The sequence below is a fragment of the Leptodactylus fuscus genome, chromosome 2 (genome assembly GCF_031893055.1).
Source record: "Leptodactylus fuscus isolate aLepFus1 chromosome 2, aLepFus1.hap2, whole genome shotgun sequence".
Classification (NCBI taxonomy): Eukaryota; Metazoa; Chordata; class Amphibia; order Anura; family Leptodactylidae; genus Leptodactylus; species Leptodactylus fuscus.
In genome coordinates this window covers 262,366,206-262,393,600 of record NC_134266.1, presented here as the reverse complement: position 1 = coordinate 262,393,600, position 27,395 = coordinate 262,366,206, and the positions used below count along the sequence as shown (strand labels likewise).

At 45.8% G+C, this 27,395-nt stretch overlaps 1 protein-coding gene across 1 annotated transcript in view; it reads right to left on the bottom strand.

Annotated features, from left to right (window-relative positions):
- Positions 1-4,482: 4,482 nt before the first annotated feature.
- GPR83 (G protein-coupled receptor 83) overlaps positions 4,483-27,395 on the bottom strand; it is a 28,969-nt gene continuing 6,056 nt past the window's right edge. The window contains exons 2-4 of the mRNA XM_075266135.1: positions 14,488-14,613; positions 11,143-11,276; positions 4,483-5,520 (exon numbers count right to left, since the gene is read on the bottom strand). Of these exons, the coding sequence (XP_075122236.1) occupies positions 4,896-5,520; positions 11,143-11,276; positions 14,488-14,613 (885 nt within the window). The 3' untranslated portion in view covers positions 4,483-4,895. The remainder of the gene's footprint in view (positions 5,521-11,142; positions 11,277-14,487; positions 14,614-27,395) is intronic.

Below are 27,395 nucleotides of genomic sequence, written 5' to 3'. Positions count from 1 at the left end.
AATCCATTTACTTTGGACTATGGGATATTTAAGCCATTGACTGTTTTCTGTGTTATTGGTAGCCCGAGGACGTGCTACATTCAAGAAGGGAGGGATGTAACCCCCTCACAGGAGTTACTAATGGTTATTTGGCCATATAAGTGCCTTACATGTTATGATAGTTTGTATATGTTGCCATGTTTATTCTGTATTCATTTGTGTAATGTTGTTAAGCTGTTGTTCTCTGGTTTCACTTGTCCTAGTGAGCTGTGGTCTCCATAGCAACACACACTATGGTGAGTGGATCTGTAGCTGGAACAGGAAATAGTCATAGCAGAGACAGGAAGTAGTATTCTGTAAGAGCCAGGGAAGAAGAAGTGTGGCAGTGGCCATCTTGTGTTTCAGACACTGTGCTGTGAGGATTTCCACAGCAACAGCAGGACAGAGAAGCTGTGTGACAGCGCCCCCATCACTATCAGTAAGAGGACAGGAATTACATCAGGCTAAGCAGAGCTATAACCCCGGCAGCCTGCACCTACCTCTACAAGGTAACTGAGCCCCTGCAGTAGACCAGAAGCTGGATCTGCAGACATCTAAGACTCTCTGCTAATACATGGGAAGGTGTCAGCCAGCTACAAGCCACTGTGCCACAGCTCACTGCTACAGGACAAGTGACCAGCAGATGCCTGTTACAATAAAGCAGTGAGCACTTCTACTGATCCTGGCCTGGACATTGCCTTCCCTGTAGCTAAGCCCTGGGCTAAAGCTCTTTGTTGGAGTAGAGCACTGGCACCCACATCACCATCTCAGCCCAGGGACCAGCGGGTGTCTCCATACTCCAACTGGCGTCACAACTAACTGACTCTGCCTATTTCCCTGTGCACCTCTCCTGGGAGTTCTGGTGCCTATAAGGTCACCGTGATAGTCCAGCCTCCTGCACGGTTCTCCCGGGGTGGGCGCACGTGTATATTGGCATTGTGATATGATGATGTTGTGTGACTTGTCCTCATACATTTCCTTCGGCACTTTATCATATTTGTACCCGGGGATTTCTGAATTATTACAAATTAGACTCTAACATTTTTTATGTAAACTAATGTTGCAATGCCTTGTAGCGCTTATTATTATGGTGTCAGGACAAGCAGATCAGCGGCGGCGGCGGATGGTAATTAAATGTGATTTGCAATAAGACAAATGAGCGCATTGAAGTGAAGAAATAGACAATGTCTGACCCGAGGGCGCTTAACCATGTTTGCTCTGTAACATCTCAACAGCTCCTCTACAAATGTGGTGGCCAAGACAAATATTACTGGACGGGATCAACTAAAGGAAGCGGCTGCTCCTTCACTTACCAGATGTGGACTTGGACTGCCGGAAGGCAATGTCTGGCGCCTTTCCCTACCGGCCATTGCCCACCTGAAGGTAGCATTATGAGTGTACATAATCCTGGAGATCAAAGAGTTAACAGTGGGATAAGAGATTACGATGACTATAAAGTAAAAGGCCTTGTGAACGACTAGATCTGTTAGTCACAGATATTTCTCAGGACAGGAGCGCTCACTGCCCTCTTCTACAATGATGGCAAGTGACATCAATATATAGTGGGCGGCAGGCTCAGGCTCAGTACCGGTGAATTTCCCGAGGGGCCCTTCATCTTCAGAAGGTCTTACTGGCCCGCCGCTGCATTTTAATAGGACTTTACCAACTAAATTAGTCCAGTTGGTAATCAATGTTATTAATTTACCGATCCCTGTTCTTGCCAACAGCCTCCAGGGGACCCTCTGTGCCGCACATGACGTCATTGCATCAGAACGTGTTGTTCAGCACCATAGGGTTAAAGGGAAAGCGGAGAACGCTGTGCGCAGGAACGGGGATTGGTACGTGAATGCAGCAGGTTCTTCCAGCTTCTGCGATCCATTTGTATTTTTAACAACCAAATTAGCAGACCTGGGAAAAAGGAGCGCCCTGACCTGGTTCTGCTACTGGTAGAGCAGGAAACCACAGGCTTCCTGCTCTACCTCTCTTCATCTTGTAGACTGCAGACCATATTAGACCTGTGACCTACAAGCTGTATGGCATAAAAGGTAAACATAGGTATTTATTTGTCCCCGGCGTCCCATTTCTGCCTTCAGTGTCAATTCAGTCTCATGCTGGTTTCAAATTGCTGGACGTCCTGAGTCCAGTGTTACCACTGAGAGCAATCAGTGGCCATAGGGACCGCTGGGGAGAGACTGGTGACATCACTCGCATACATCACCAGTGCCTTACCAGCAGACAATGAGGTCACTAATTGTCTCAGTGGTCATACGAGGCACAGGACTCATGGCAAGAAGTGGCCACCATAAGACTGAATGGACACTGGTGCCTGCCACGAGGGTTGCTACAATTCATGTGCAATCAAGTTAAAGGTCCCTATCCATGGGATAAGCCCTCAACATTACATTTGGAGGGGTCCAACAGCTTTCCTGATATAACTCAGCTACCAGTAATGTTAACAATTCCAGGGACCACACTTTTTGCTCACCAATGTGTAGTGGTGGGTTTAGGTACTGCAGCAGTGCAAATCATATGGCGAATGAGCAGAAACCTGGTATCTGTGATGGTGATGATAAATAATGATAAATCTGTCAGGGCCAAAAAAGTGACAAAACTTTTTCTAATTGCTTGTATACCAGTAGCAGTTTAGTGGGCCCCTAGAATGAATTCCACTGGTGGACCCGAATATTCCAAATTGTTCGATTTTTTTTTTTTTTTTACGAAACCAGACAAATGGCAATTCATCTCAGTTCTAGCACAACCTGACGTCACCTGACAGCCGGACCCCTTCCTCTGCTGATGCCATAGATCCTACTAATATTATAAAGGTATGTGTGTTTGGATGTTTATGGGTTTGTGTGTTTGGATGTTTGTTCCTCAATCACGCCCAAACCGCTGAACGGAATGGCGTGAGATTTCACACATACCTAGATGGCAACCAGGAAGGATCGATAGGCTACTTGGTATACCGCTCCAGCCGCCGAAATCCCGAACGTTACTGGTGAAAGTCTGCTCCGGCTCCGCTGCGGGACCTCAGATGACGTCAGCCCGGCTCTTTCAGGTGGCCTCCGATAGGTTCGCGTCACATGCGGGGCGATGGACACTGTGCGCTAGAGAGGGGCGGAGCTATAGACACACAAGCCGGCCGCCGAGCGACAGGAAGAAGATGGCATCGCGTATGCGGAGGACAGAGTAGGCAGCCATCGGTGGAGCCCGCCGCCCGGCCTGGAGAAGTAAGTCCTCCAGGGTCCTGGGGGTGGGAAACTGAAGGAGTTACTGGGACACACTTCCCCAAGCCGCTGTCTTCCCCTAGCATGGCCTGCAGACTGCAGACCCTAAGCACACTAGGCGCACGGAGGGTGGGGAGGAGAAGGCCGAGGCTTGGTGGTGGGGAGGGGAGTCCGTGGTCGCGGGTTTACTGTAAAGAAGGTTGCAGCAGGGGGGAGTTGTAAAGGGGCTGGGGTCGCGGGGGGAGGCTTCCTGTAAAGTTGTAAAGTGGGACAAGGTATGGGGGGGTGGAGAGGGAACCGGGGTCGCAGGGGGCCAGGTTGTGCAGGGGGTGCAAAGGGGGCTAATACTGAGGTCGCAGGTGGTGGGGGGGAAGGGGGCTGGAGTCGCAGGAGAGGAAAGAGGGCCGGGGTTGTACAGGACGGGTGGTGGAAAGGGAGCCCGGGGGTTGCTTGGGTGGTGGAAAGGGGGTCGGGATTGTGGGGGGTGGTGGAAAGGGAGTCGGGGGAGAGGGGTTGGAAAAGGGATGCAATGGGGGGGGTCAGAGCCCGCGCTGCAGGTGGATCGTGCAAAGTGGGAACACTTCCGCGGACGAAGTCGCGGGTACTGCTAGTAGTCGGGTCTGTGATTCATCTCATTGCATTATACAGAGCTCACGTCTGAAAAGCCATAGGAACTTATGCAACTACATAGGCCGAGTAGTGATAGAAATCAATAGGAGAGAGGACATGGATGTGCTGCTCTTTGAGATTCAGATGACTGCTGAATTGAAGACACACAGACTGGACAGTTAACCCTGTCATTACCAGTAATCTAATTTTGTTTAAGTCTGGTGAACAGGAACCTGGACAAGTGAGTAAAAATTAATGGTCATTAGCTACTGCAATGATACAATAAGTAGTCGCCAATTAAAAAAATGCCAATTTATATCATGAGATGCCGCCGGAGGCCGTCGCCTCATGGCAGATGGGAAGGGGGAGATGTTTTACAAATAATGTATTGCAAAGCGCTCTATTCCTCCAAAAATTGGATGCCAGAAAAAACCCTTGAACAATAATCAATTTCAGTGAAGAATGCCACCCTAGAACTAGCCACAGGGAAGCCTATTGTTGCCGAGGTATTGAAGGTATCATAGACGGCTTTGGCATGATCTTTGAAGAATGATCTACTGATGTCATACGAAGTATACGCACACCAAGCCATTGTGACTGCATCTCTTTATTTATAAATGATCTGCCTTCATTTCATTGTCTGGATTTTAATGATTTTCTTTCATTTGCACACGACATTGTACAAAAGATGACTTAGCAGCAAAATAATGAAATCACAATGTACACTAAGCAGATGCGCTTCTTACAAAGTGATTGCGTAGGCCGTACCAGCGGAACGGTTGTCCATCTCATGATATCACAAAGCTTAGGTCCACCATGTCCATCCTTGGTGCCACAACTACCTCTAACCATTTCAGTCATTTGTCTTCTAGTTGAGGTCTTCTTCTTGCTCCATGTCTTTACACATTCAGTAAAACATTCCACTGTGGAATACATTCAAGTAAAATATCATATCATCATCATGGTTTCTTGAGCACCGGTGACTGAAGGATCCAAAGAGAACATTAACTGGTCTTGTTCCTTGGTGATGTCGATGTAAGATTAGCCAACGGAGACAATGGGCTCCACCGCTGAGATATCAGTCTTTCCAGACTGGATGTTAGAAGATGACGGGAGGGCATGTGACACCAATGACCTCTTGAAGCTTCGGCTCTCAGGCCAAGCCACTCTGTATGAAGGCAAGTTGGAGGGAAGCATATCCTCCTGTGGTCCAGGCTGCTTCTTGCAAATATTGAGCAAGGCCTTTAATTCCGACCTGAAATTGTCATTGAGCCAACAGTATATAAATGGGTTGTAGCAGGTGCTGCTCATGGCAAACCAGTGGAACGCAAAGTAAACGGCATTGTTAGTACGAATTATTTGACTCGAGAGGAGGACGACGTAACAGTTCAAGGGGAACCAGCAGACAGCAAAGAGGACAACCACAAGCATCAACATCTTGATGGTCTTCTTTTTCTTTCGACGAAGGGCAAAATACTGTTCGGTGGTGACATCTCCAATGGCGTTCCGGAGCCACAACTTCTTGGCGACAGTGGTGTAAGCAACGGAGATGATCAGTAATGGTAGGACGTAGAGTAAGATGAAGGTGGCCAGATCAAGATACTTCCAGAAGAGGTCAGAAGGTTCTGGGAAGTCGGGGAGGCATAAGCTTCGTATATTCTCCTCACTAGAAATAAAAGAGAATATTGAATTAGATTTTCTATCTATAGAGAAAGAAAATGCAATAAAAATCCTGAGATTGCTCGTAGGAACTTGTCACCATGAATATTTCGAACAGTGTTCTGTAAGTGCTAAACTAAAGGTTACCATTACATTTGGTAAATACCCCCAATAAGTGCCAGGGAGGGGTCCAGAGGTCTGCTATATATACAAATATGTCTCTACTAGGTCGCGTTTAGACAACAGGGTAGTGCAGAATTTTATATTGGCTTCTGTGAAGGTTCAGGGTATTGGATAGGGTTAATAGCAACTTCCATGGTGGTCCAGGGTCGAAGAGGGTTGGAGTGGTCTATTGATCTTCTCTGTAGGTTTCCTAGAAATGGCTGAATGTAACGTGCTCATTGTGTTCAGCTTTCCTTTCTGTCCTGCATTTATTATAGGGACAAGTGCCAGGAACAGAGAGGACAGTGAGGCGCGAGTGGCTGGGCACTTGTTTTCATGGTTGCTTTATGAGCACTTTTCTCAATCACTAGGGAAACAGGTGAATCTGGCACTGTTGGGTCTTCTAACTTAAAACTAGACTTGTTCAATCTTTGCAAAGATTTTTTCTTATTGCTTAAAAAATATATAGTATGTACAAGGTACTAAGTGAACAAACCTCACCCCATTAAGTGTAATTCTGTCCCTGCTAAGCTGTCCCCTAAAGGTGTTTTCTTGCTCCAAGTAGATTTTCATACTAATGACTTAAACATAGGATAGATCAGTATGTGCTCTACCGAGGCAACACGGTGGCTCAGTGGCTAGCACTGAGTCTTGCAGTGCAGGAGTCCTGGGTTCGAATCCTGCCAGGAACAACATCTGCAAGGAGTTTGTATGTTCTTCCCGTGTTTGTGTGGATTTCCTCCCATACTCCAAAGAAATACTGTACATTGTGAGCTCTATATGGATTCCCAATCTACATTAAAAAAAAAAGATCAGTATGTGATCTGCTGGGGTCGGGGGACCTGGAATCTGCACAGATCAGATTCTGGGTACTGAATGCTATTCAACTAATAGAAGGGGTTCAGGAGCCCCTTCCACTGCATAGCATTGTAGTGCCACTCCTTGTACTTAAATAGAAGTGATGCTTCCACTCTGCTAGAAGCTTCTGACACCTTTAGGTTGCTGGAACAACTGATCTGTGCGGGTTCTAGGTATCAGTCCCACACAGATCACATACTTATGACCTATCCTGTGGATAGAAATGTCAATGATGGGACAGAAAACCTCTTACCAGGTAGAAAGGTGTTGAATTTCTTTCCTAATCATAGAGAGAACTGTGTTCTCTTCACCTACAGCTGCACAGTTCTCTCTATCTCCTGCCTCGCATCATCTTCCTGCAGTGAACCCTGACTTATATGAAAGAAGATCAATCCATAGATAACGGTGAAGAATATAGCATAGATATGCTCTGATATATATATATATATATATATATATATATATATATATATATATATATCAGGTCCCCATCTTTCTCCTTTCTATCAGTAGCCCCATCACTCATGGATCACCTAGTACATTAGAAAGTTATACTCATATTGATATACTCATAGAGTGCCCCTTTAAGTAGTTGATACTGGATTATTATTAAAGTCCATAAGAGGTTTGGTGGCCACTACCCAGAATTCAGTTTTACATCTCTGCAGAGTTAGTGTATTGTGTATAATACGAGTCTTCTGGACAGTACAGATAACAGTAGGCTATTTCTATATAAGCTCCCAGCCTGTTAATCACGCAGTTCTCTGTAGAATATATTTACAGAAAATCCAGTGCCCTCCATGATGTATTTGGTTGGTGCATCGGTCTCTGCCATGATGATGAAAAGCATGTATTATACTTGCAACAAGCGGATAAGGTGCCAGTAGCTGTCGGCAGGAGACCACCTAATTGATTTCAAGCTTTTCTCAGCTTCATTTCTGAAGATAATACCATCCAGCTGCGCTCGCCATCCTTGTCGTAGACTTTAGTTGGTTGCATTAATCATGCCATATCTGATATTGGGATATAATCACTGAGTTTATGGGTGGATAGCAAAAATTAACGTAAGCAAAAGCCAGGGCATATAATACTGTGTGGGTCCAACAAGGGGCATATAATATTGTGTGGGGGCCACTTTGGGGCCACTTTGGAGCATATAATACTGTGTGTGGGCCACCGCTGGGTATATAATACTGTGTGTGGGCCACCGCTGGGCATATAATACTGTGTGGAGGCCACCGCTGGGCATAAAATACTGTGTGGAGGCCACTGTGGAGCATATAATACTACATGGGGCCACTTTGGAGCATATAATACTGTGTGGGGGCCCACAGTAGAGTGTATAGTACTGTGTGGGGGCTACTGTGGCGCGTATAGTACTGTGTAGGGGTCCACAGGGGAGCGTATACTATTGTGTGGGGGCAACCTCTGGGCATATAATACTATGTGGGGCCACTTTGGAGCATATAATACTGTGTGAGGGCCCACAGAGCATATAGTACTATGTGGGGGCTACTGTGGAGCGTATAGTACTGTGTAGGGGTCCACTGGGGAGCGTATAGTATTGTGTGGGTAACACTGCTGGGCATATAATACTGTATGGGAGCCACTGTGGAGCGTATAATACTACGTGGGGGCCACTGTGTAGTGTATAATACTATGTGGGGGCCACTGTGTAGTGTATAATACTGTGTGGCTGCCATTGTGGAGCATATAGTACTATGTGGGGGCCACTGTAGAGCATATAATACTGTATGGGGCCCCTTCACTATTCACATCACACGCCATCTGTTTTATAGCAGCCATGCACTATTATTACAGGTTATAATAACATTGTTTGGTGATCATAAAACTGATGCTGTGCAATGAGAATAGGGAAGGAGTCACGGTGCTCACAAAAGCACCACAGTAACTTCAAAGAATTGATCAGCAAGGGCCCCAGGTGTTGGACCCCTACTGATCTTTATATCTCTTAGACTGTTAGGACCCTGCAGATCAGCTGTTTCCCAAAGCATGTAGCTTCCAATATTGGTTTTATATGCCGGGCGCTGCGCTGCTCACTCATCATATTCTTGATAACTGCAGTTTTGGGTACTACAGCTGTGTCCTTTTGCAGTATCTGAGATACCGCTTCAGCACCCATAACCATCACTGTCAAAAATTAGCTGTAGGGAAGGGGTAGGGGGCCCCGGACAAAAGACTTTTGTTACGTCCCTGTGCAGAACCATTAAAAGTTTTGGTCTACCAACTGCTAAACCAAAGGAGATCATATCCAGAAAGTAGACCAAATGGAAAGAGGTTTTGCTAAATGCCCAATATTCAATTCCAAGTCCAATATTCAAAAGCAATAAAAAAGCAAATACTATAATAAAATATTTACAGATTATTACGCGGTTGTCTCTTGTTTCCAACTCTCTTTGCCAAGCAGAGTCTCATTTTATGGCTTCAGTAAGACTTGACATATGGGGAGGCATTTTTTTGTCGGATGCAACAAAAGATCAAGTTTTTGGCCTTCGTCCATCCGGGCTTGGATCGCTATACACTCGCTGTTCAATCTAAAAGAACCATTTGTCCTCACTTGTAATGTGTTAGACTGTGTTTTCACTTTCTACATCCAGCAGCCAAGATATGTGATGCAGACCGGCACTTGGTATGAGCAGGATGAGAGACCTGGAACAGATCTTCAAGCATTTCTATAGATCAAGACTGGCTGTTTTTCATTCTACCATTAAACTACCTTTTTTTCTAATGAACACGTCGGAATAGCCTTAAGAAAGGCTATTCGTCTCCTACCTTTAGACGTGGTCTCCACCGCGCTGTTCCGTAGAAATACCGGTTTTAACCGGTATGCAAATGAGCTCTCCGCAGCAATGAGGGCGGGCCCCAGCGCTGAAACACCAATAAGCACGTCCCCATTGCTGCCCAGAGCTCTTTCCTGCGCCGCCTCCTTCTTCTGCAGCAACTCCGCCTCTTCTGGCTTCTTTTGCTCTTGTAGTTCTATACAGGAGCATAGAGAGGCCACCCCAAAATGACCGCTGGCCAGCTCCTGTATTGAACTGCAAGAGCGGCTACCCCAAAATGGCCGGCGGACGGTTCCTGTATTGAACTGCAAGAGCGGCTACCCAAAAATGGCCGGCGGCCATTTTTGGGTAGCCGCTCTTACAGTTCAATACAGGAGCTGGCCGCCGGCCATTTTGGGGTGGCCTCTCTATGCTCCTGTATACAACTACAAGAGCAAGAGAAGCCAGAAGAGGCGGAGTTGCTGCAGAAGAAGGAGGCGGCGCAGGAAAGAGCTCTGGGCAGCAATGGGGATGCGCTCATCGGCCTTTCAACGCTGGGGCCTGCCCTCATTGCTGCGGAGAGCTCATTTGCATACCGGTTAAAACCGGTATTTCTACGGAACAGCGCGGCGGAGACCACGTCTAAAGGTAGGAGACGAATAGCCTTTCTTAAGGCTATTCCGACGTGTTCATTAGAAAAAAAGGTAGTTTAATGGTAGAATCCCTTTAAGGGGTAGAGATGAGCAATCTGGTTTATAACCAGCCAGGTTTGTTACAAATTTTCCAAAATTTGCCAAACTCAAAATCTTTTGGGGTTAACGACCCAGGAATTATTATTATGCTCTGGAGTCTCCAGTTCCAGTTCATGACAAACAAGTTCTGCCAGAATGAATCTTTTGGGCCAAACCACCAGAACACAGAACAAAAACATATCTTTAGAGGTTTGGCCATCAGCTCAGCTCTCCTGGGCTCCTTCACAGTATCTGGTATTTGTTTCCGGGCGTATTCCGGCCTCTTTTGGCCTCCTGGATGATGTCAGCACTCGTAGTGGTTTCATGGAGTCTATCAGTGTCATGATGTCGTGAGGGAGACCAGGAATGTTCAGGAAGGGTGTGTATGACTGTTTATTATTTTTAGATGCCTCCTATGGGCCTCCTATTATTATACCCTGGGGAGAAGGAATAGGAAAGCTAGGTTTAAATACCCTGCCCCAGCTCTGGCCTGGACAGCACACTGGTTGGCTCTGCATCTCAAATAGGGTTGAGCGATCGGGATCGGAAAAGATCAGATCCCGATTGGCGATCGAGCAAATTTCACTATAGCAATTGAGATCAGCTGGAAAATGATCGGAAATCAGATTTTAAAATCGATCCTGAAATCTCAAGATCAGCTCAACCCTAATCTTAAATTACCCAGCCAAAGCTTGACGGGTAAGCATTGCAACCTTAAACCAATAGGTGCAACTGAAGGGAACAATGGATACACGATGAAGAAGCAGGAGTACAAACAATGAGATTCCAAACTCTTTGACTGCTCTGCCCTAAGACCACGAACTTGACAGTAGAGTCTAATTATCATATTGGGCACCATATCTAATTGATCGGGACTTGGGAACAGTGGAGGCTGGGGAAAAATCCCAACTGCACTGGGGTCATTGGAGCGGTGGAGACAAAATGTTGGTAGAGGTGGTGAAAGGTCATATCACAAGGAAATATCACAATGGAAAAATCCTGGCTCAGAATGGACATCATCATTTTAGACAAGAACGTGCAGTGGACAATCTATGGATCAACATTCATGTACATTGTATATTTATTTCATTCACTCACCTGTATTCAAATGTAAAGAGCTTTTGGTAGATAGCATGAGGCAGGGAGAAACAAGTCGCCATGATCCATATGATAGCGATGTAAGCCACCCCTCTAACAGTGGATATCCGTGGCTTTAAGGGGTGCATGATGACCTTAAGGAGATATAATAAATAAGCTCAGTCGCCCATTACTATAAGAAGTATAACATTAATTTCTGCACATTTATAGTAAACTAGCTGGTACCCGCGACTTCGTCTGCGGTGATTGTAGCAGTGGGTATATACAGGCGTGGGTAAGGTTTTCGTACTGTGTATAAGGTATGGGATATGAAATGTAAGTTTGTATCTTGTTTTTTCTGTAATTCAGAGAATACGTGAGACTTTTGTGTTGAAGTTAACTTGTATTTGAGCTGCTATATATACGGTGTTGTGAGAAACTTTACATAGTGACTTTGGGACAGAAGTATTTGAAGTTAACCCTTTCCCGCTGATGGCATTTTTTGATTTTCGTTTTTGACTCCCCTCCTTCTAAACCTCATAACGTTTTTATTTCTCCGCTCCCAGAGCCATATGAGGTCTTAATTTTTGCGGGACAAATTTTTCTTCCTGATGCCGCCATTAATTATTCTATATAATGTACTGGGAAGCAGGGAAAAAATTCAAAATGGGGTGGATTTCAAGAAAAAATGCATTTCTGCGACTTTCTTACGGGCTTTGGTTGTACGGCGTTCACTGTGCAACCAAAATGACATGTCCCCCTGTATTCTGTGTTTCGTTATGATTCCGGGGATACCAAATTTATATGGTTTTAGTTACATTTTGACCCCTTAAAAACAAATCCAAAACTGTTAAAAAATTTGTTTTTGAAAAGTTGCCATATTCCGACAGCCGTAACTTTTTTATACATGCGTGTATGGGGATGTATATGGCGTCTTTTTTTGCGGGACCGGGTGTACTTTGTAGTTCTACCATCTTCAGGAAATGTTATTGCTTTGATCACTTTTTATTCAAATTTTTATCAGAATCAAAACAGTGAAAAAACGGCGGTTTGGCACTTTTGATCATTTTTCCCGCTACGGCGTTTACCGAACAGGAAAAATATTTGTATACCTTTGTAGGGCGGGCGATTTCGGACGCGGGGATACCTAACATGTATGTGTTTCACAGTTTTTAACTACTTTTATATGTGTTCTAGGGAAAGGGGGGTGATTTGAATTTTTAATCCTTTTTTTTTTGTTTTTAATATTTTTTTTTACTTTTTTTAAACTTTTTTTTTGCATTTATTAGACCGCCTAGGGGTATTGACATGGTTGGGCGGTGTCGCGGATTGTCAGAGCGGTGGGGGTTGGCAAACATGGCTGCTCTGGAGCGTTAAAGAGAGCCTCCTGGAGTATCGTTAAGGTGAGGGGCAAAGTGGTAAAGTATATGTATATGTGATTGTGTGGGGTTAGGGGCGAGGCTGTAGAGGGCAATAGGAATTTTGTGGCTTGCTATGGTCCAAAGTGTGTGAGATTGCAGAGATGGTGATGTGAGTTTGGGGTTTGTGGGGGTCCTGGGAAAAACGTATGTGCGCTATTGTGACGAAAAGTAGCCTATTGCGCAATGGGGTGTATTAACTATGTTTGTGGAAAATTTCAGCCAAATCGGTCGAGCGGGTTTTCCGTGATTGACTAACAAACATCCGAACACACAAACATCCAAACACACAAACTTTCACATTTATAATATTAATAGGATTATAGCGATATAACTGAGCTGTAAGATGACATGGTGCCACCATTATAAACTACCACAGGAACTTATAGAGGAATCCAAGCACTCTACTTGTCTATTGTATCTACATTAGTCCAACACCATTCAATCACTTTCTTACTGAGTAGGTGGGTCGTGGGGTTCTTATCGTGGGACCCCATCAATTCTGTGGATAGGTGGTAATTGTCAATCATGAGAATACAGTAAATGTATTAGTTTAGGTTATTTAAGAAAAATTAGGAAAAGAAAGCAGGTCGGTAGTGACCATGACCGGATTGCAACTTTACTGTATCTATAGTATAATAACAGATGACTGTAATGTGTGGTTAGTGCATTGAAGTGAATGAAAGACCTGTAGTACAAACATCTGAATGGACAGCTCCATTATGGGTTCTGTATATGAACATTTAAAGTGATTGGTATTTAGTGAAAAGGCCGTAGCCATCACCAAAACCAGTGCTGAATTGGAGTTCCTTGAGCGGACCAGATGAAGTAATTTTGCCAAATTAGTATTTCTATTCCAAAAGGAACAGATTCCCAGCTATGGACAGCGCTGTTACGGCCTTTTGGGCCTCCTCAGCATAGTGTAGGGATACTGATTTGGCAGAGTGAGAAACTATAGACCAGGGTCAGGGGATAATCGTACACATCAGGGAGAGTGTGTGCCTACATAGGCGTACGGAGACTTACAAGTCATTCCTGCTCCGCTAGGGATTCTGGGTAAAAAATATGCAAATCTATTCTCCAGGATGTAATTAGAAGAACAGTGCACTCTGTGGTGGGCCAGTCTAACACTCTTGAAACAGTTCCCGGGTGTCGGAGCCCATCGATGTGATATGGATGACCCATCCAATTTTCCATTCCGACATTCCAGAACTTACTTTGCATTTGCAGATTTACATGCTAAACTATTTATACTTTTTATAAAAATTCTACCATAATTCATTGATATGGCTGTTTATATGTATATAAAAAAAAACAGGTTTCTACCAAAATTGTATCACACCTAAGCCCAGGACCTTGATATCCTGGACGTGTCCATGGCCTGCACCGACTAGATGTTCTACATGTTGAAGAATGTGTCTGACAATGGCGGCAACATCAGGGGAACCGTTTAGAGTGCAATGAAGGCCCATACAGATGTAAATAAACATCCTGTTCGCATGTCAAATTGCAGGTTGGATATACAGGATCCTTTGCGTATCTGTTCCGAAAAAGCTCGAAGACACCTGGAGTTGACCCTGGATATGTAATATGTCAAAAAGTCAATCATCTCCATAGCAGCCGGTTGGCTCTTTACAGTGAGATATGTCCCACAATGGCTTTCAGTAAAGTGCTTGTATATGATTGCATTGAGGATCTTGGCCTTTAAAGTACATGAACGCCGGTATATTGTACTTCACTTATTGAACAGGCTCCTTAAGAAATGTACTGAAGACGTGGAGATAATAGAAGATAACACGCCGGCTTACATTTAACCCCAGCAGGTGACAGCCACAATTCTGCGTCACTCAATGAAACCATTCAAGACGACAGGTTATCGACCCAAAAGTAACATTCAATACACTGCATTTACTTGCTTAAGGAAGTGCACAGATGCCGTATGTCTTACCTGGTGTCTGTCCACGGCGATGGCTGTGAGGGTCAAGGCAGAGACGTGCAGGGAGCAATACTGGGCGAAGCGGCTGACATGGCACATGCCCTTTCCAAACATCCAGGTGCTATTCACAAAGCGGGCCTGCGGAGAGGGAACGACGAGATTAGTATAGACCAGAGAGGAAAAAACAAAAAGAACCTAATACTTCAGAATTTCGTATCCACCAACATCAACACCCAGTGATTTCCCGGTTCAACATTCTGTGCTATTTTTGTAGTATATTTTGATTTGACATTGTCTCTTCAGGTCCTATAGTATAATAGATGGAGGTCCAGGGTTGGTGTTAAAAAAACCAAAAACATTCATACTCACCTTCCTTTACCTCTTTTAGGCCTCCTTGCAGCACCTGTTACTCTGTCTTGGCCTCCTTGGCGACATGTCGTAACGCTCAATGTGCCCATGTGACCGCTACTGGTCCAGTCCCAGCCCTCAGGAGTGATCGCAGGCACAAGACATCACCAGGAGAGCACTGGACGCTGCAAGGAGGCCCAAAAGCGTGAATGGAAGATGAGTATGAATGTTCAATTGTTGCCCCCTCCCCTGGGCCTTCACCTATTATACTCTGGGGTCTGAAAAGACTCCAGCGTATAATGCAGCAGCCATTTTACTTTGTCTCCATTTGTAATATTCAAGTTAAACCCAGCTCGGTATGAGTTGGTTTGTCCATCTCTAGTCACGATTATCTGATGGTGAGGTTCTGACATCCAGCACCAAAGATGACCGAACAGGTCTAGATTGAACCAGATGTAACTTGAATTCTCCAAAAATGTCAGACTCAACACAAACCCAAATCTTCCTACCCCAGAGCATAATAAATGGAGGTGCGAACACATAATACACACTGATATTCCCCTCTCCTGAGTATCCTCGCAGCATCCAACACTCCCTTGAGTTCTTCCCTTGTGTGGCTGATGGCCCATGCCCCTGGGGGAACGCTGAGGTCTGTGATCAGGCCTCAGTGGTCTCATGGCGCACACCAACATCTTGAGAATTGTGTTAAAGTTTCATGCTGTCAGTGCACCTGATGTGACCCCTTAGGCCCAACCACAGGCCTCAGTAGTCCCCCAGTGGAGAATTATTTGTTACTGATTTTGCAGCACTTTTTTGAGCCCGAGCCAAAGATGGATATAGAAGAAGTGAGAAGTATAAGGGCTTCCGAAATATTTCCCATTCCTTTAGAAAGCAATCTCAAAAAACACAACTGGTGATATGTTGTGCCCGGGGTCACCACTGAGGCCTGTGATTGGAGACAGAAGCATAAATGAGGACTTGAAAGAGCTGCAGATACTGCAAGGAGTTGTAGAAATACAGAGAGAATGTGAGTAGAATTGTTTGGGGGGTTTTTTACACCTCCCTTGGGCTTCTACCTATTATACTCTGGGGTCTGAAGAGAACTGATTCAGCCATCTCTAGTGATCGCCTCTCCATTCGGATGAAGAACAAAGATACTACAAAAATTTCAATAAGCAAAGCTGGAACATTTAAGTTATGCCCCCGGGACCTTCGGTTAAGTGGACAGGTGCAGCTACATTTGGGTGGGATTTGTCTAAACCCTGCCCCTATTTGTAAAGCGTTCTTGATATGCCGATTTGCTGGACTTTTAAAATTTTAAGCAAGTACAGACATGGGACCCCCATTCTATTGATCAGTGGGACCACCAGTGATCATCAGAGATGCACCAGAGATCAGAACATCATCAGAGATCAGAACGTCGTCAGAGATCCACGCAAGATCATCAGAGATCCACCAGAGATCAGAACATTAGCAGAGATCCACCAGAGATCAGAACATTAGCAGAGATCCACCAGAGATTATTAGAGATCAGAACATGATCAGACATCCACCAGAGATCAAAACGTCCCTCAGGGTCTTTACCCAAGCTGGCGTGGAGGTGTGGGGATACGCGCGCACAAACACCAATGGTCAACCAGAAAATCTTCCAAAACTTTAATATCAACGAACAAGCACAACGCGTTTCGGGCTAGTTGCCCTTCCTCAGGTGCATAAACAACTCAGGCCGGTCGCCTTCAGAGGTTGCTAGTGGTTTCCATCCCCCATATCTGCACCTCCCTAATATCATTAAAGGTGATGAAGCGCTCCTGTCTGCCAAGCTATCGTTCCCACTGTTTCTTGGCTCTGATCAGTCAGATGTGTGAGCGCCATGAACCTGGGAATATGCAGATTGTCTGTGATCAATAGAGCACTCAGCACCGCCAATTACAGCAAAGGAGGAAACCAGCGAGAGCCCAACGACAATGGAAGGACTAATGACACGGAAAATGTCAAGTAATGTGACAATCAATGACTTCTCGTACATGCGCTGGGCTCAAGATGAGGTTTGAGAAAAAGGTTTTACTTTATACAAGTCGTGTGCTCTTAAAGGGTCCTTGAGTGGTCATATGGTCACATTCCTATACCCACACGATACAGCTTATACCAACACTCGACATGTGTAAACGTAAAGGAGTTTTCCGGGTAAAAAAATAATTTTACTAAAAAGGTCTGTTAGTACTACTAATGGGTTAACAAATACCTTGAGCAGTGTTTTGAGTGATTTCTGGAGTTCTCGGAGAGCTCATTGCATTCTCTGCATTTGTTTACATCTATAACTTCCACTTCTGTGTTTTGTACAAGTTCCAGTATACCTCACTGTTCTGCCCTCTCTCACTGACTGGCCCCTTCCCTTTCTCACACACTCCCCCTCCCAGTTTCCTTAGCTAGCCCGCCCACTACACCCCAGCAGCCATCTTTAGAATCCTAGATCTCCATTAGTACACCTCCATTTCACACTCATTGTTCCCCTCCCTTTTAAATTACTCCCCCTCTTTTGTTCCCTACGTAGCCGGCCCACATCACCACCAGCAGCCATCTTTTTGATGATGCCAGGCAGATTGCGCATGCGCAATAGCCCACAATCGTTTGCTGTGCATGCGTTGCTGATGACGCAACCTGACAGGAAGGAAAGGTAAGTATGTCGTGTGGGGTATAGTGAGTGGAGGGAATGGGAAATGAGGGGATGGGAGGAGTATAGTGAGGGGAGGGGACGGGAAGTGAGGGGACAGGAGGGGTCGGCTGGGGATGGAAGGAGTGTAGTGAGGGGAGGGGACGGGAAGTGAGGGGACAGGAGGGGTTGGCTGGGGATGGAAGGAGTGTAGTGAGGGGAGGGGACGGGAAGTGAGGGGACAGGAGGGGTTGGCTGGGGATGGAAGGAGTGTAGTGAGGGGAGAGGAAGAGTTGCAGTGGACCCAGACATACACGAAGACTGATGAGAGCCGTGCAACCCTGGATGGTGCAGATGGGTGAAGTAATGGATGGTTGGTGGACGGCCACCATGTTCCAACAAGGCTGTGATGTCAGCAAGAAGCTGGCAGAGTCATGTTTTGGACAGGAATCATGATGAGATAGCTGGTAGGCCCTAGATTCCCTGAAGGAATGGAAATGACTTCTGCAAAGTATATGCCATTTGTTACCAAACGTTTTCGTCCATGGTACAAAAAATTTTTTTGTCATAAACTACTATGGGCATAAAAGGAGAGAAATTCATGATGTGGCCACCATCCTACCCTGTCCTCAACCCTACTGAGAACCTTTGGAGTATCCTCAAGTAAAATCCCATCTATTATTTCAAAACATCATTTGAAAAGACCCCAGAGTATAATAATTGTTCATGGGTGTGCACGATGGGACATATGGGGCATTATACTGTGTGCAGGGGCCACTATGGGGCATAATAGTGTGTGCAGGGGCCACTATGGGGGATAATACTGTGTGCAGGAGCCACTATGGGACATAATACTGTGTGTGCAGGGGCCACTATGGGACATAATAGTGTGTGCAGGGGCCACTATGCGATATAATACTGTGTGTAGGGGCCACTATGGGGCATAATACTGTGTGCAGGGGCCACTATGGGGCATAATACTGTGTGCAGGGGCCACTATGGGGCATAATACTGTGTGCAGGGGCCACTATGGGGCATAATACTGTGTGCAGGGGCCACTATGGGACATAATACTGTGTGCAGGGGCCACTATGGGGTCATCATACTGTGTGTGCAGGGGCCACTATGAGGTCATCATACTGTGTGTGCAGGGGCCACTATGGGACATAATACTGTGTGTGCAGGGGCCACTATGCGGGATAATACTGTGTGTAGGGGCCACTATGGGGCATAATACTGTGTGCAGGGGCCACTATGGGGCATAATACTGTGTGTAGGGGCCACTATGGGGCATAATACTGTGTGCAGGGGCCACTATGGGACATAATGTGTGTAGTGGCCACTATGGGGTATAATATTGTGTACTGGGGCCACTATGGGACATAATACTGTGTCTGTAGGGGCCACTATGGGGCATAATACTGAGTGTGTAGGGTCCACTATGGGGCAACATACTGTGTGTGCAGGGGACATTATGGGGGCAACATACTGTGTGTGCAGGGGCCACTATGGTGGCATCCAACTGTATGCAGGGGCCACTATGGGGCATAATCGTGCGGGGGGTGAGATGTCGATTGGTCAGGAGAGGCCCATATCAAAAGTTCACCACGGGTCCCCGCCATTCCTAGTTACGCCATCGCTCTGCAGTATGAATGAAAAGCTCCAGGACTACTGCCATACCCTGGAGCCAAGCATATGCAGCGTCCCACCAGGGTGCCCAAAATGTATATTGTTGTATATTCTGTGTTGTACTGTTAAAAGTGTTTATCACTTTAATTGGGACTTTGCCACTGTAGATGGGGGAAGAGACTTGGTATAACCCGCTCGGGGGATTCTGGAGTGGTGGAGGAAACTTCTCTGTTTCTTGGGGAAGATAGTTGTGATCTTGAGCCCGACCCCTGTCTGCTTTGGAGACCTTCCATCCAGCCCAGTTTTTTGCAACAGCCATAGTCAGGAGAAAAGAAGGCTTTCCAAATCTAGTCTATATATCAAAGAAGTCTGCGCCATCCTGAGATCTCAGGGGCCTTAGTTTGGAGGAGTAGAGACTGTTTTCACAAGGGGAGTGAAGACTGTAACCGGCTGAACCAACGGCCTCCTTGACCTCAGCAGGTATTGGCAAAATTGTAAGACCCTCTCTGGGTGCAGAAGCTGCTAGCCTGTATCCTACCTACCTAAAGCTGCAAGTTACTCTTTTTTCTGAACACCTTGTGTCTCCAGTATCTATTTCCAGTGCAACCATCATGAGCACTCCAACCTCCATCAGGCTCAGAAAGCTGACACACCCCAGGAAGAGAAGCTACCACCTCCACCAGGTAGACTGCAGGCCCCCATAGCACTGCACCACCCTAGGAATAGAGGTATTGGAAGAGTCCATAGCCACTGTGACAAATTCACATGCCACTACTCCTAATGGATTGCTGCATGTAGACCACAATGGAACTACAGAATGTGGTTTGGGCAGCAAGCTACCTGAAGCCGAGGCCATCTTTACCACGCAAATGTAGCCACTGCTGCCAGACCGCAGCAATGGCCATAACCCTAGACAAGCTAAAATCAATGAAGGCAAAGAGGGGCCATTATCTGGAATGCCTCTTAAGTGTACAGCAGTACTCTAAAGCACCATCTAATGCCCCTTAAGTGTACAGCAGTACTCTACAGCACCACCTAATGCCCCTTAAGTGTACAGCAGTACTCTACAGCACCACCTAATGCCCCTTAAGTGTACAGCAGTACTCTACAGCCCCACCTAATGCCCCTTAAGTGTACAGCAGTACTCTACAGCACCACCTAATGCCCCTTAAGTGTACAGCAGTACTCTACAGCACCACCTAATGCCCCTTAAGTGTACAGCAGTACTCTACAGCACCACCTAATGCCCCTTAAGTGTACAGCAGTACTCTACAGCCCCACCTAATGCCCCTTAAGTGTACAGCAGTACTCTACAGCACCACCTAATGCCCCTTAAGTGTACAGCAGTACTCTACAGCACCACCTAATGCCCCTTAAGTGTACAGCAGTACTCTACAGCACCACCTAATGCCCCTTAAGTGTACAGCAGTACTCTACAGCACCACCTAATGACTTGATAGGTAAGGTCCAAATTCAGACTTTGCCTAATTCCTTCTTAGGAAAATCCTTTTCATGTACTAAATATTTCCAACACTAGGTGGGGCACTGGAGTACTGCACTACACTTACCTGTGTAACAATGCACCGTGCTCTATAAAGCTCATGAGCATGCTTGTTATAAACAGTGCACCAACTGGTCGTACATGGTATTGCACTTGGTTTTACATATTTTTGAATTGACGCATTTCAGATACTGGGCAAATAATTTCGGATTTGTGATTTATTTTCTCCACCAAACAGACTCATCTCTGAATCCACATCTTATCGCTATATCCAGCCTCGGCATCCTATTCTCCATAACTCATAGTGCTTGCGATGTGATTTTTTTTTTTAGCTCTACCCCCCGATGGTGACGTTTTGTATGTAGCGTGTACATGATTAGATTTCCAATGTATAATGATGAAGGACTCCCTGGAACATGGGCTGTGCGATATTACAAAGCTGGAGGAGATATTATCATGTAAACCAGCCCTGGGCTATCGGAAAGAAATTGGATTTTGCAATGTATTTACTTGTGTTGAATTGAAACAATGTTAATTCTAGTCGAGTAACTGAAGATTATCTGTAATAGAACAGGATTGTGTCTAAATATCTTATATTAATCTGGGAAATGACGTCATATAGACTTCTCTAATAAAAACCTTCCAAGATAACATTATGTGTTGGCCCCCAGTCAACAAATCCCATTGCTCTAATTAGATCCTTTAGTTGGGGGTCAGCCATGAGAACCTTTCACCTCCCACATGGGAATGTTCAATTAGGATGAATATTCTCCAATAATACAGACCTCAGAAATGTCAGGATTAGTTTAGAAGGCAAGTATGGCGTACAATGGATCGATGCTATCTGACTTCACCTTTGCTGAAACCAGTCCAATACCATTGACAGGCGCAGACTTCATAGTGTGAATCCATATTAACCTATGGGAATGATCATGAAAAGGAGCCGACGGGATAAGTATTCTGGCTCCACAACTGCTACATTCATACTCATGTTCTGTTACCTCTTTTGGGTCTCCTCAAGGTGCATGATGCTCTCGTGATGACATCATGAGCCCATGATCGTAGGTCTCAACAGTGACCACTGGGTGCCAGATAGCACAAAGGTGCCCAAAAGAGGCAACGGAAGATGTGTATTAATGTTTTGTTTTTTTTGTCACTTCCACTGGGCCTCCACCTATTATACTCTGGGATATGAAAAGATCCCGAAGAATAATAATGTTTTATATTTATTATATATTTTTTATGTTCTATGTTTTATAGATAGGTTCCTAGAAGTCCTGACAGTGTCATACACTATGTATTATAGATAGGTACCTAGGAGCCCTGACAGTGTCATACACTATGTTTATAGATAGGTTCCTAGGAGCCCTAACAGTGTCATACACTATGTTTTATAGATAGGTTCCTAGGAGCCCTAACAGTGTTATACACTGTGTTTTATAGATAGGTCCCTAGGAGCCCTGACAGTGTTATACAATGTGTTTTATAGATAGGTTCCTAGGAGCCCTGACAGTGTCATACACTATGTTTTATAGATAGGTTCCTAGGAGCCCTGACAGTGTCATACACTATGTTTTATAGATAGGTTCCTAGGAGCCCTGACAGTCTTATATACTATGTTTTATAGATAGGTTCCTAGGAGTCCTGACAGTGTTATACACTATGTTTTATAGATAGGTTCCTAGGAGCCCTGACAGTGTTCTACACTATGTTTTATAGATAGGTTCCTAGGAGCCCTGACAGTGCCATACACTATGTATTATAGATAGGTTCCTAGGAGCCCTGACAGTGTCATACACTATGTTTTATAGATAGGTTCCTAGGAGCCCTGACAGTCTTATATACTATGTTTTATAGATAGGTTCCTAGGAGCCCTGACAGTGTCATACACTATGTTTTATAGATAGGTTCCTAGGAGCCCTGACAGTGTTCTACACTATGTTTTATAGATAGGTTCCTAGGAGCCCTGACAGTGTCATACACTATGTTTTATAGATAGGTTCCTAGGAGTCCTGACAGTGTTATACACTATGTTTTATAGATAGGTTCCTAGGAGCCTTGGCAGTGTTATACACTATGTTTTATAGATAGGTTCCTTGGAGCCCTGACAGTGTCATACACTATGTATTATAGATAGGTTCCTAGGAGCCTTGGCAGTGTTATACACTATGTTTTATAGATAGGTTCCTAGGAGCCCTGACAGTGTTATACACTATGTATTATAGATAGGTTCCTAGGAGCCCTGACAGTGTTATACACTATGTTTTATAGATAGGTTCCTAGGAGCCCTGACAGTGTTATACACTGTGTTTTATAGATAGGTTCCTAGGAGCCCTGACAGTGTCATACACTACATTTTATAGATAGGTTCCTAGGAGCCTTGGCAGTGTTCTACACTATGTTTTATAGATACTAGAGATGAGCGAGTACTGTTCGCATCAGCCGATCCGAACAGCACGCTCGCATAGAAATGAATGGACGTAGCCGGCACGCGGGGGGTTAAGCGGCCGGCCACCGTCAAAGCGGAAGTACCAGGTGCATCCATTCATTTCTATGGAGCGTGCTGTTCAAATCGGCTGATCCGAACAGTACTCGCTCATCTCTAATAGGTACCTATCTGTCCTAAGAGCCTTGATGGTATTCCAGCACCATTCTGTGCTGCTTAGTGTGTATGAGATGTTTGTTGTACTGTGTTTCAGCCTGGGTTCCATGCTATTTAGAGATGAGCAAGTACTATTAGAAATGGCCGTTTTGAATAGCAGGAAGTTAGAAAGTAGGAATGAATGGACGCGGCCAGCACACAGATTTTGCTGGCGGCCGGTCGCTTAACCCCCTGCGTGCAGTCGTTCCTATGGGTGCATGCTATTCAAAACGGGAGTTTGGAATAGTACTCGCTCATCTCTAATGCTATCCATTCAATCAACTCAAATCAGCTGTCTGCAAACGAGTATCTGGTCTGGGTTATATTCTATTCCTGTTCCAAGGCCTGTTTCAAGGGCTGAACTTAGATTTATAGACAGCTGCAGTGTTACCCACCAAGCAATTGCATGAGGTCCCAGAGTTTATTGGATTATTTCAATAGGTAACACGCAGTGTTACAAAGAAACATCGAAGATAGATGGCAGAAGAAGACAACATGGTCCATCTAGTCTGCCCTAATATTAATAGTCACTTCTTCTCGCTTCTAGCTCCTCCTGTTCAAGTCAGCGTGCTGCTGCGTATAACATCCTCATGTCAGCGCCTGGACATAATGGGGCAAATTTATTATGCCTCTACGTGGAGGGTGTGGACCTCCTCATAAATGAGGACCACCCTATGCCAACTATGGGATTATGAAGACTGGAGTTGTTGATGCCATTCTTCATGAATCTCTCCTAATTTGCAGTAGCTTCTGAAGCCGCTCCATGATGGCAGCTGATGTGACAGGTAAGTGTAGGAACCACTAAGGCGCCATTATATTGTGTGTGTGGTGGCACTAAGGGAACAGTATACTGTTTGTGGAGGCACAAATGGGGCAGTGGGGGTATTATTAAAGAGTCCTCAGACATAAGTTGGCTTATTTAGTTACTGATCCTCGCTCCTGCTCATGGCCACCTCTGCAGAAGGGGAGCGCAGGTGGCCGTGAGAGGGAATCAGTAAGTAAGACTGCAGGCCCGCGAACCCCATAAATAATACTATCATTATACTTATGGGGTCTTTTCAGTATAATGATCGAAGGGCTAGGAGAGGTGAGGGAACATAAACAACACTGTTACTTACCTCTCCAGGGCTCTGGAAGGCTTCGGGCCTACTTGGTGACATCCCAGGCATCACCTGGGCCATAAGGGCATAAAGATGCAAGCCTAGCTCACGTGAGGTCCCGTTCATCATTGAAGATGGCCGACATCAGCGGGGAGTGCGCCGGAGCCCAGGAGAGGTAAGTAACATTGTTTTTTATGTTTGTATCCTCCCCTGGGTCTGCGATTATTATACTCTAGGGTCTGAAAAGACCCCAAAGTATAATAATTGTTCATGGGTGGTTCACAATGGGGCATAATACTGTGTGCAAGGTCCATTATGGAGCATAATACTGTGTGCAGGGGCCACTATGGGGTATAATACTGTGTGCAGGGGCCACTATGGGGGATAATACTGTGTGCAGGGGCCACTATGGGACATAATACTGTGTGCAGGGGCCACTATGGGGGATAATACTGTGTACAGGGACCACTATGGGACATAATAGTGTGTGCAGGGACCACCATGGGGGATAATACTGTGTGCAGGGTCCACTATGGGGGATAATACTGTATGCAGGGGTCACTATGGGGGATAATACTGTGTGCAGGGGTCACTATGGGGGATAATACTGTGTGCAGGGGCCACTATGGGACATAATACTGTGTGCAGCGGCCACTATGGGGCATAATACTGTGTGCAGGGGCCACTATGGGGGATAATACTGTGTGCAGGGGCCACTATGGGGGATAATACTGTGTGCAGCGGCCACTATGGGGGATAATACTGTGTGCAGGGGCCACTATGGGGGATAATAGTGTGTGCAGGGGCCACTATGGGGGATAATACTGTGTACAGGGGCCACTATGGGGGATAATACTGTGTGCAGGGGCCACTATGGGGATAATACTGTGTACAGAGGCCACTATGGGGCATAATACTGTGTGCAGGGGCCACTATGGGGGATAATACTGTGTGCAGGGGCCACTATGGAACATAATACTGTGTGCAGGGGCCACTATGTGGAATAATACGGTGTGCAGGGACCACTATGTGGAATAATACGGTGTGCAGAGGCCACTGTGGGGAATATTACTGTGTGCAGGGGCCACTATGGGGCATAATACTGTGTGCAGAGACCACTATGGGGGATAATACTGTGTGCAGGGGCCACTATGGGGGATAATACTGTGTGCAGGGACCACTATGGGGGATAATACTGTGTGCAGGGGCCACTATGGGGGATAATACTGTGTGCAGGGGTCACTATGGGGGATAATACTGTGTGCAGGGGCCACTATGGGGGATAATACTGTGTGCAGGGGCCACTGTGGGGAATAATACTGTGGGCAGGAATGCGGATCGGTCGGGGTCGGTCAGGCCATTCCTAGTTTTGCCACTGTCAATGGGGTTCACTAAAATGAGGATAACTTACAATGCTGCACATATCCCAAGAACAAGACCAGGGCTGGATCTGCAAGTACTGAAGATTTCTGGCCCTATAAACCTCTTTTATACAGGGAGATTCCTCAATCAAGACCATTATTCATAGCTAAAAAGACAATCTCTAAGGAGGACCCAAATGTTCAATGAAAGCCCAGTGATTTCAATTGGTGCCCCTTTAATGGTATGACAAGTTATAACGCTCCCTTGGAGTCTCCATGAAGTCACATACTAATTTTGTCGAATCCCTCGCTCCCATAGGAATGCGTGTTAGCGGTCGGCAAATAGTCACTGCGCTTAACCCCTTGGTGTTCGGCCGCTTACACGCATTCCTATGGGAGCGAGATATTCATGCTAGTGGGCCCCACATAGTATAATGTCTCCCTTGTGACCCTCATCTAGTATAATGCCCCATGTGCCCTTCACACTATAATGCCCCCTCATTGTGGCCTCCATATTAAAATGCATAAAAAAATAACAATAATACTCACGTCACGCCCCGGGCCTCTCTGGTCTCAGACGCCGGCAGCTTGGGAGCGACATCACTACGTCACCACTGTCCGCTACCAGGCGACTGACAGGAACGGTGAAACAGAGAATATGTCTCCCTGCTTCGCCATTGTACTCAATGCGGATAGAGTTGAAACCAGGACATGTCTCCCTCTGCACCGGGACTGTCCTACTGATTCCGGAGCGGTATGGCTTCTCCCTGGAGGACTCTCCTAATCAGAAGGGGACAATCCCTTTAAGCATTAATGTGTAATTCTCCTTTAAGAGCCATCGTCATGAAGTTATTCTGTAATTCCTTTTTGATTCTTTACGAGTTCAGCAAATATCCGTCCGCAGCGATGGCCTTTCCATGTTAATAAAATATGAGGCCTGCTGTTATTCTGGGACTCCGTATGTCCTGACCTTCTCCCGCACCGCGCAGACCGGACGTCATTGCCAGGGCTATGTTCTGATTCTCAGCCAGAGGCGACAACTGGTAGGCCGCAGTCTGTGGTGACATTAACTCTCCTATGATTACATTTCTGCACGTTACACCCCCTGTAACAACGGCGGCGATCACTCATATGTAAGTGAACCCCCCCAGTACCCCCTTCATCTGTATAACCATAATGCAGATAAAAGGAACTCCTGCCTCATCCGATTAGCAAAATGTCAACGGGATGAGAGACCGAAACGCGTTGTTGTTCCTACTTACAGCGGCCTGACCTCCAACATCTGTCCCTCACTGCAAGAGCTGAACTCCTTCTATCTGATCAGAATAGACTCGCATAGGACATAATGATTCTGACGGCACAAAGGAAATCCTCCGGACGCCAGTAAGTCATCTATATGTATATGAATAGACTGAATATATAAGCAAAATCCGCACTGCAACTTCTTTCTAGCCTGGAGATAAAAAAATATACATATCCAGTGGCGTAACTAGGAATGGCGGGGCCCCGTGGCGAACTTTTGACATGCCCCCCCCCCCCCCCTGCTTCCTGACCGACACCGAAGACCTTGACCGACCGACACCCACACACACACACATTCTTGCGCGCTCTATTATATCCCTCAGTGGCCCCTGCACACAGTATTATGTCCCTCAGTGGCCCCTGCACACAGTATTATGTCCCTCAGTGG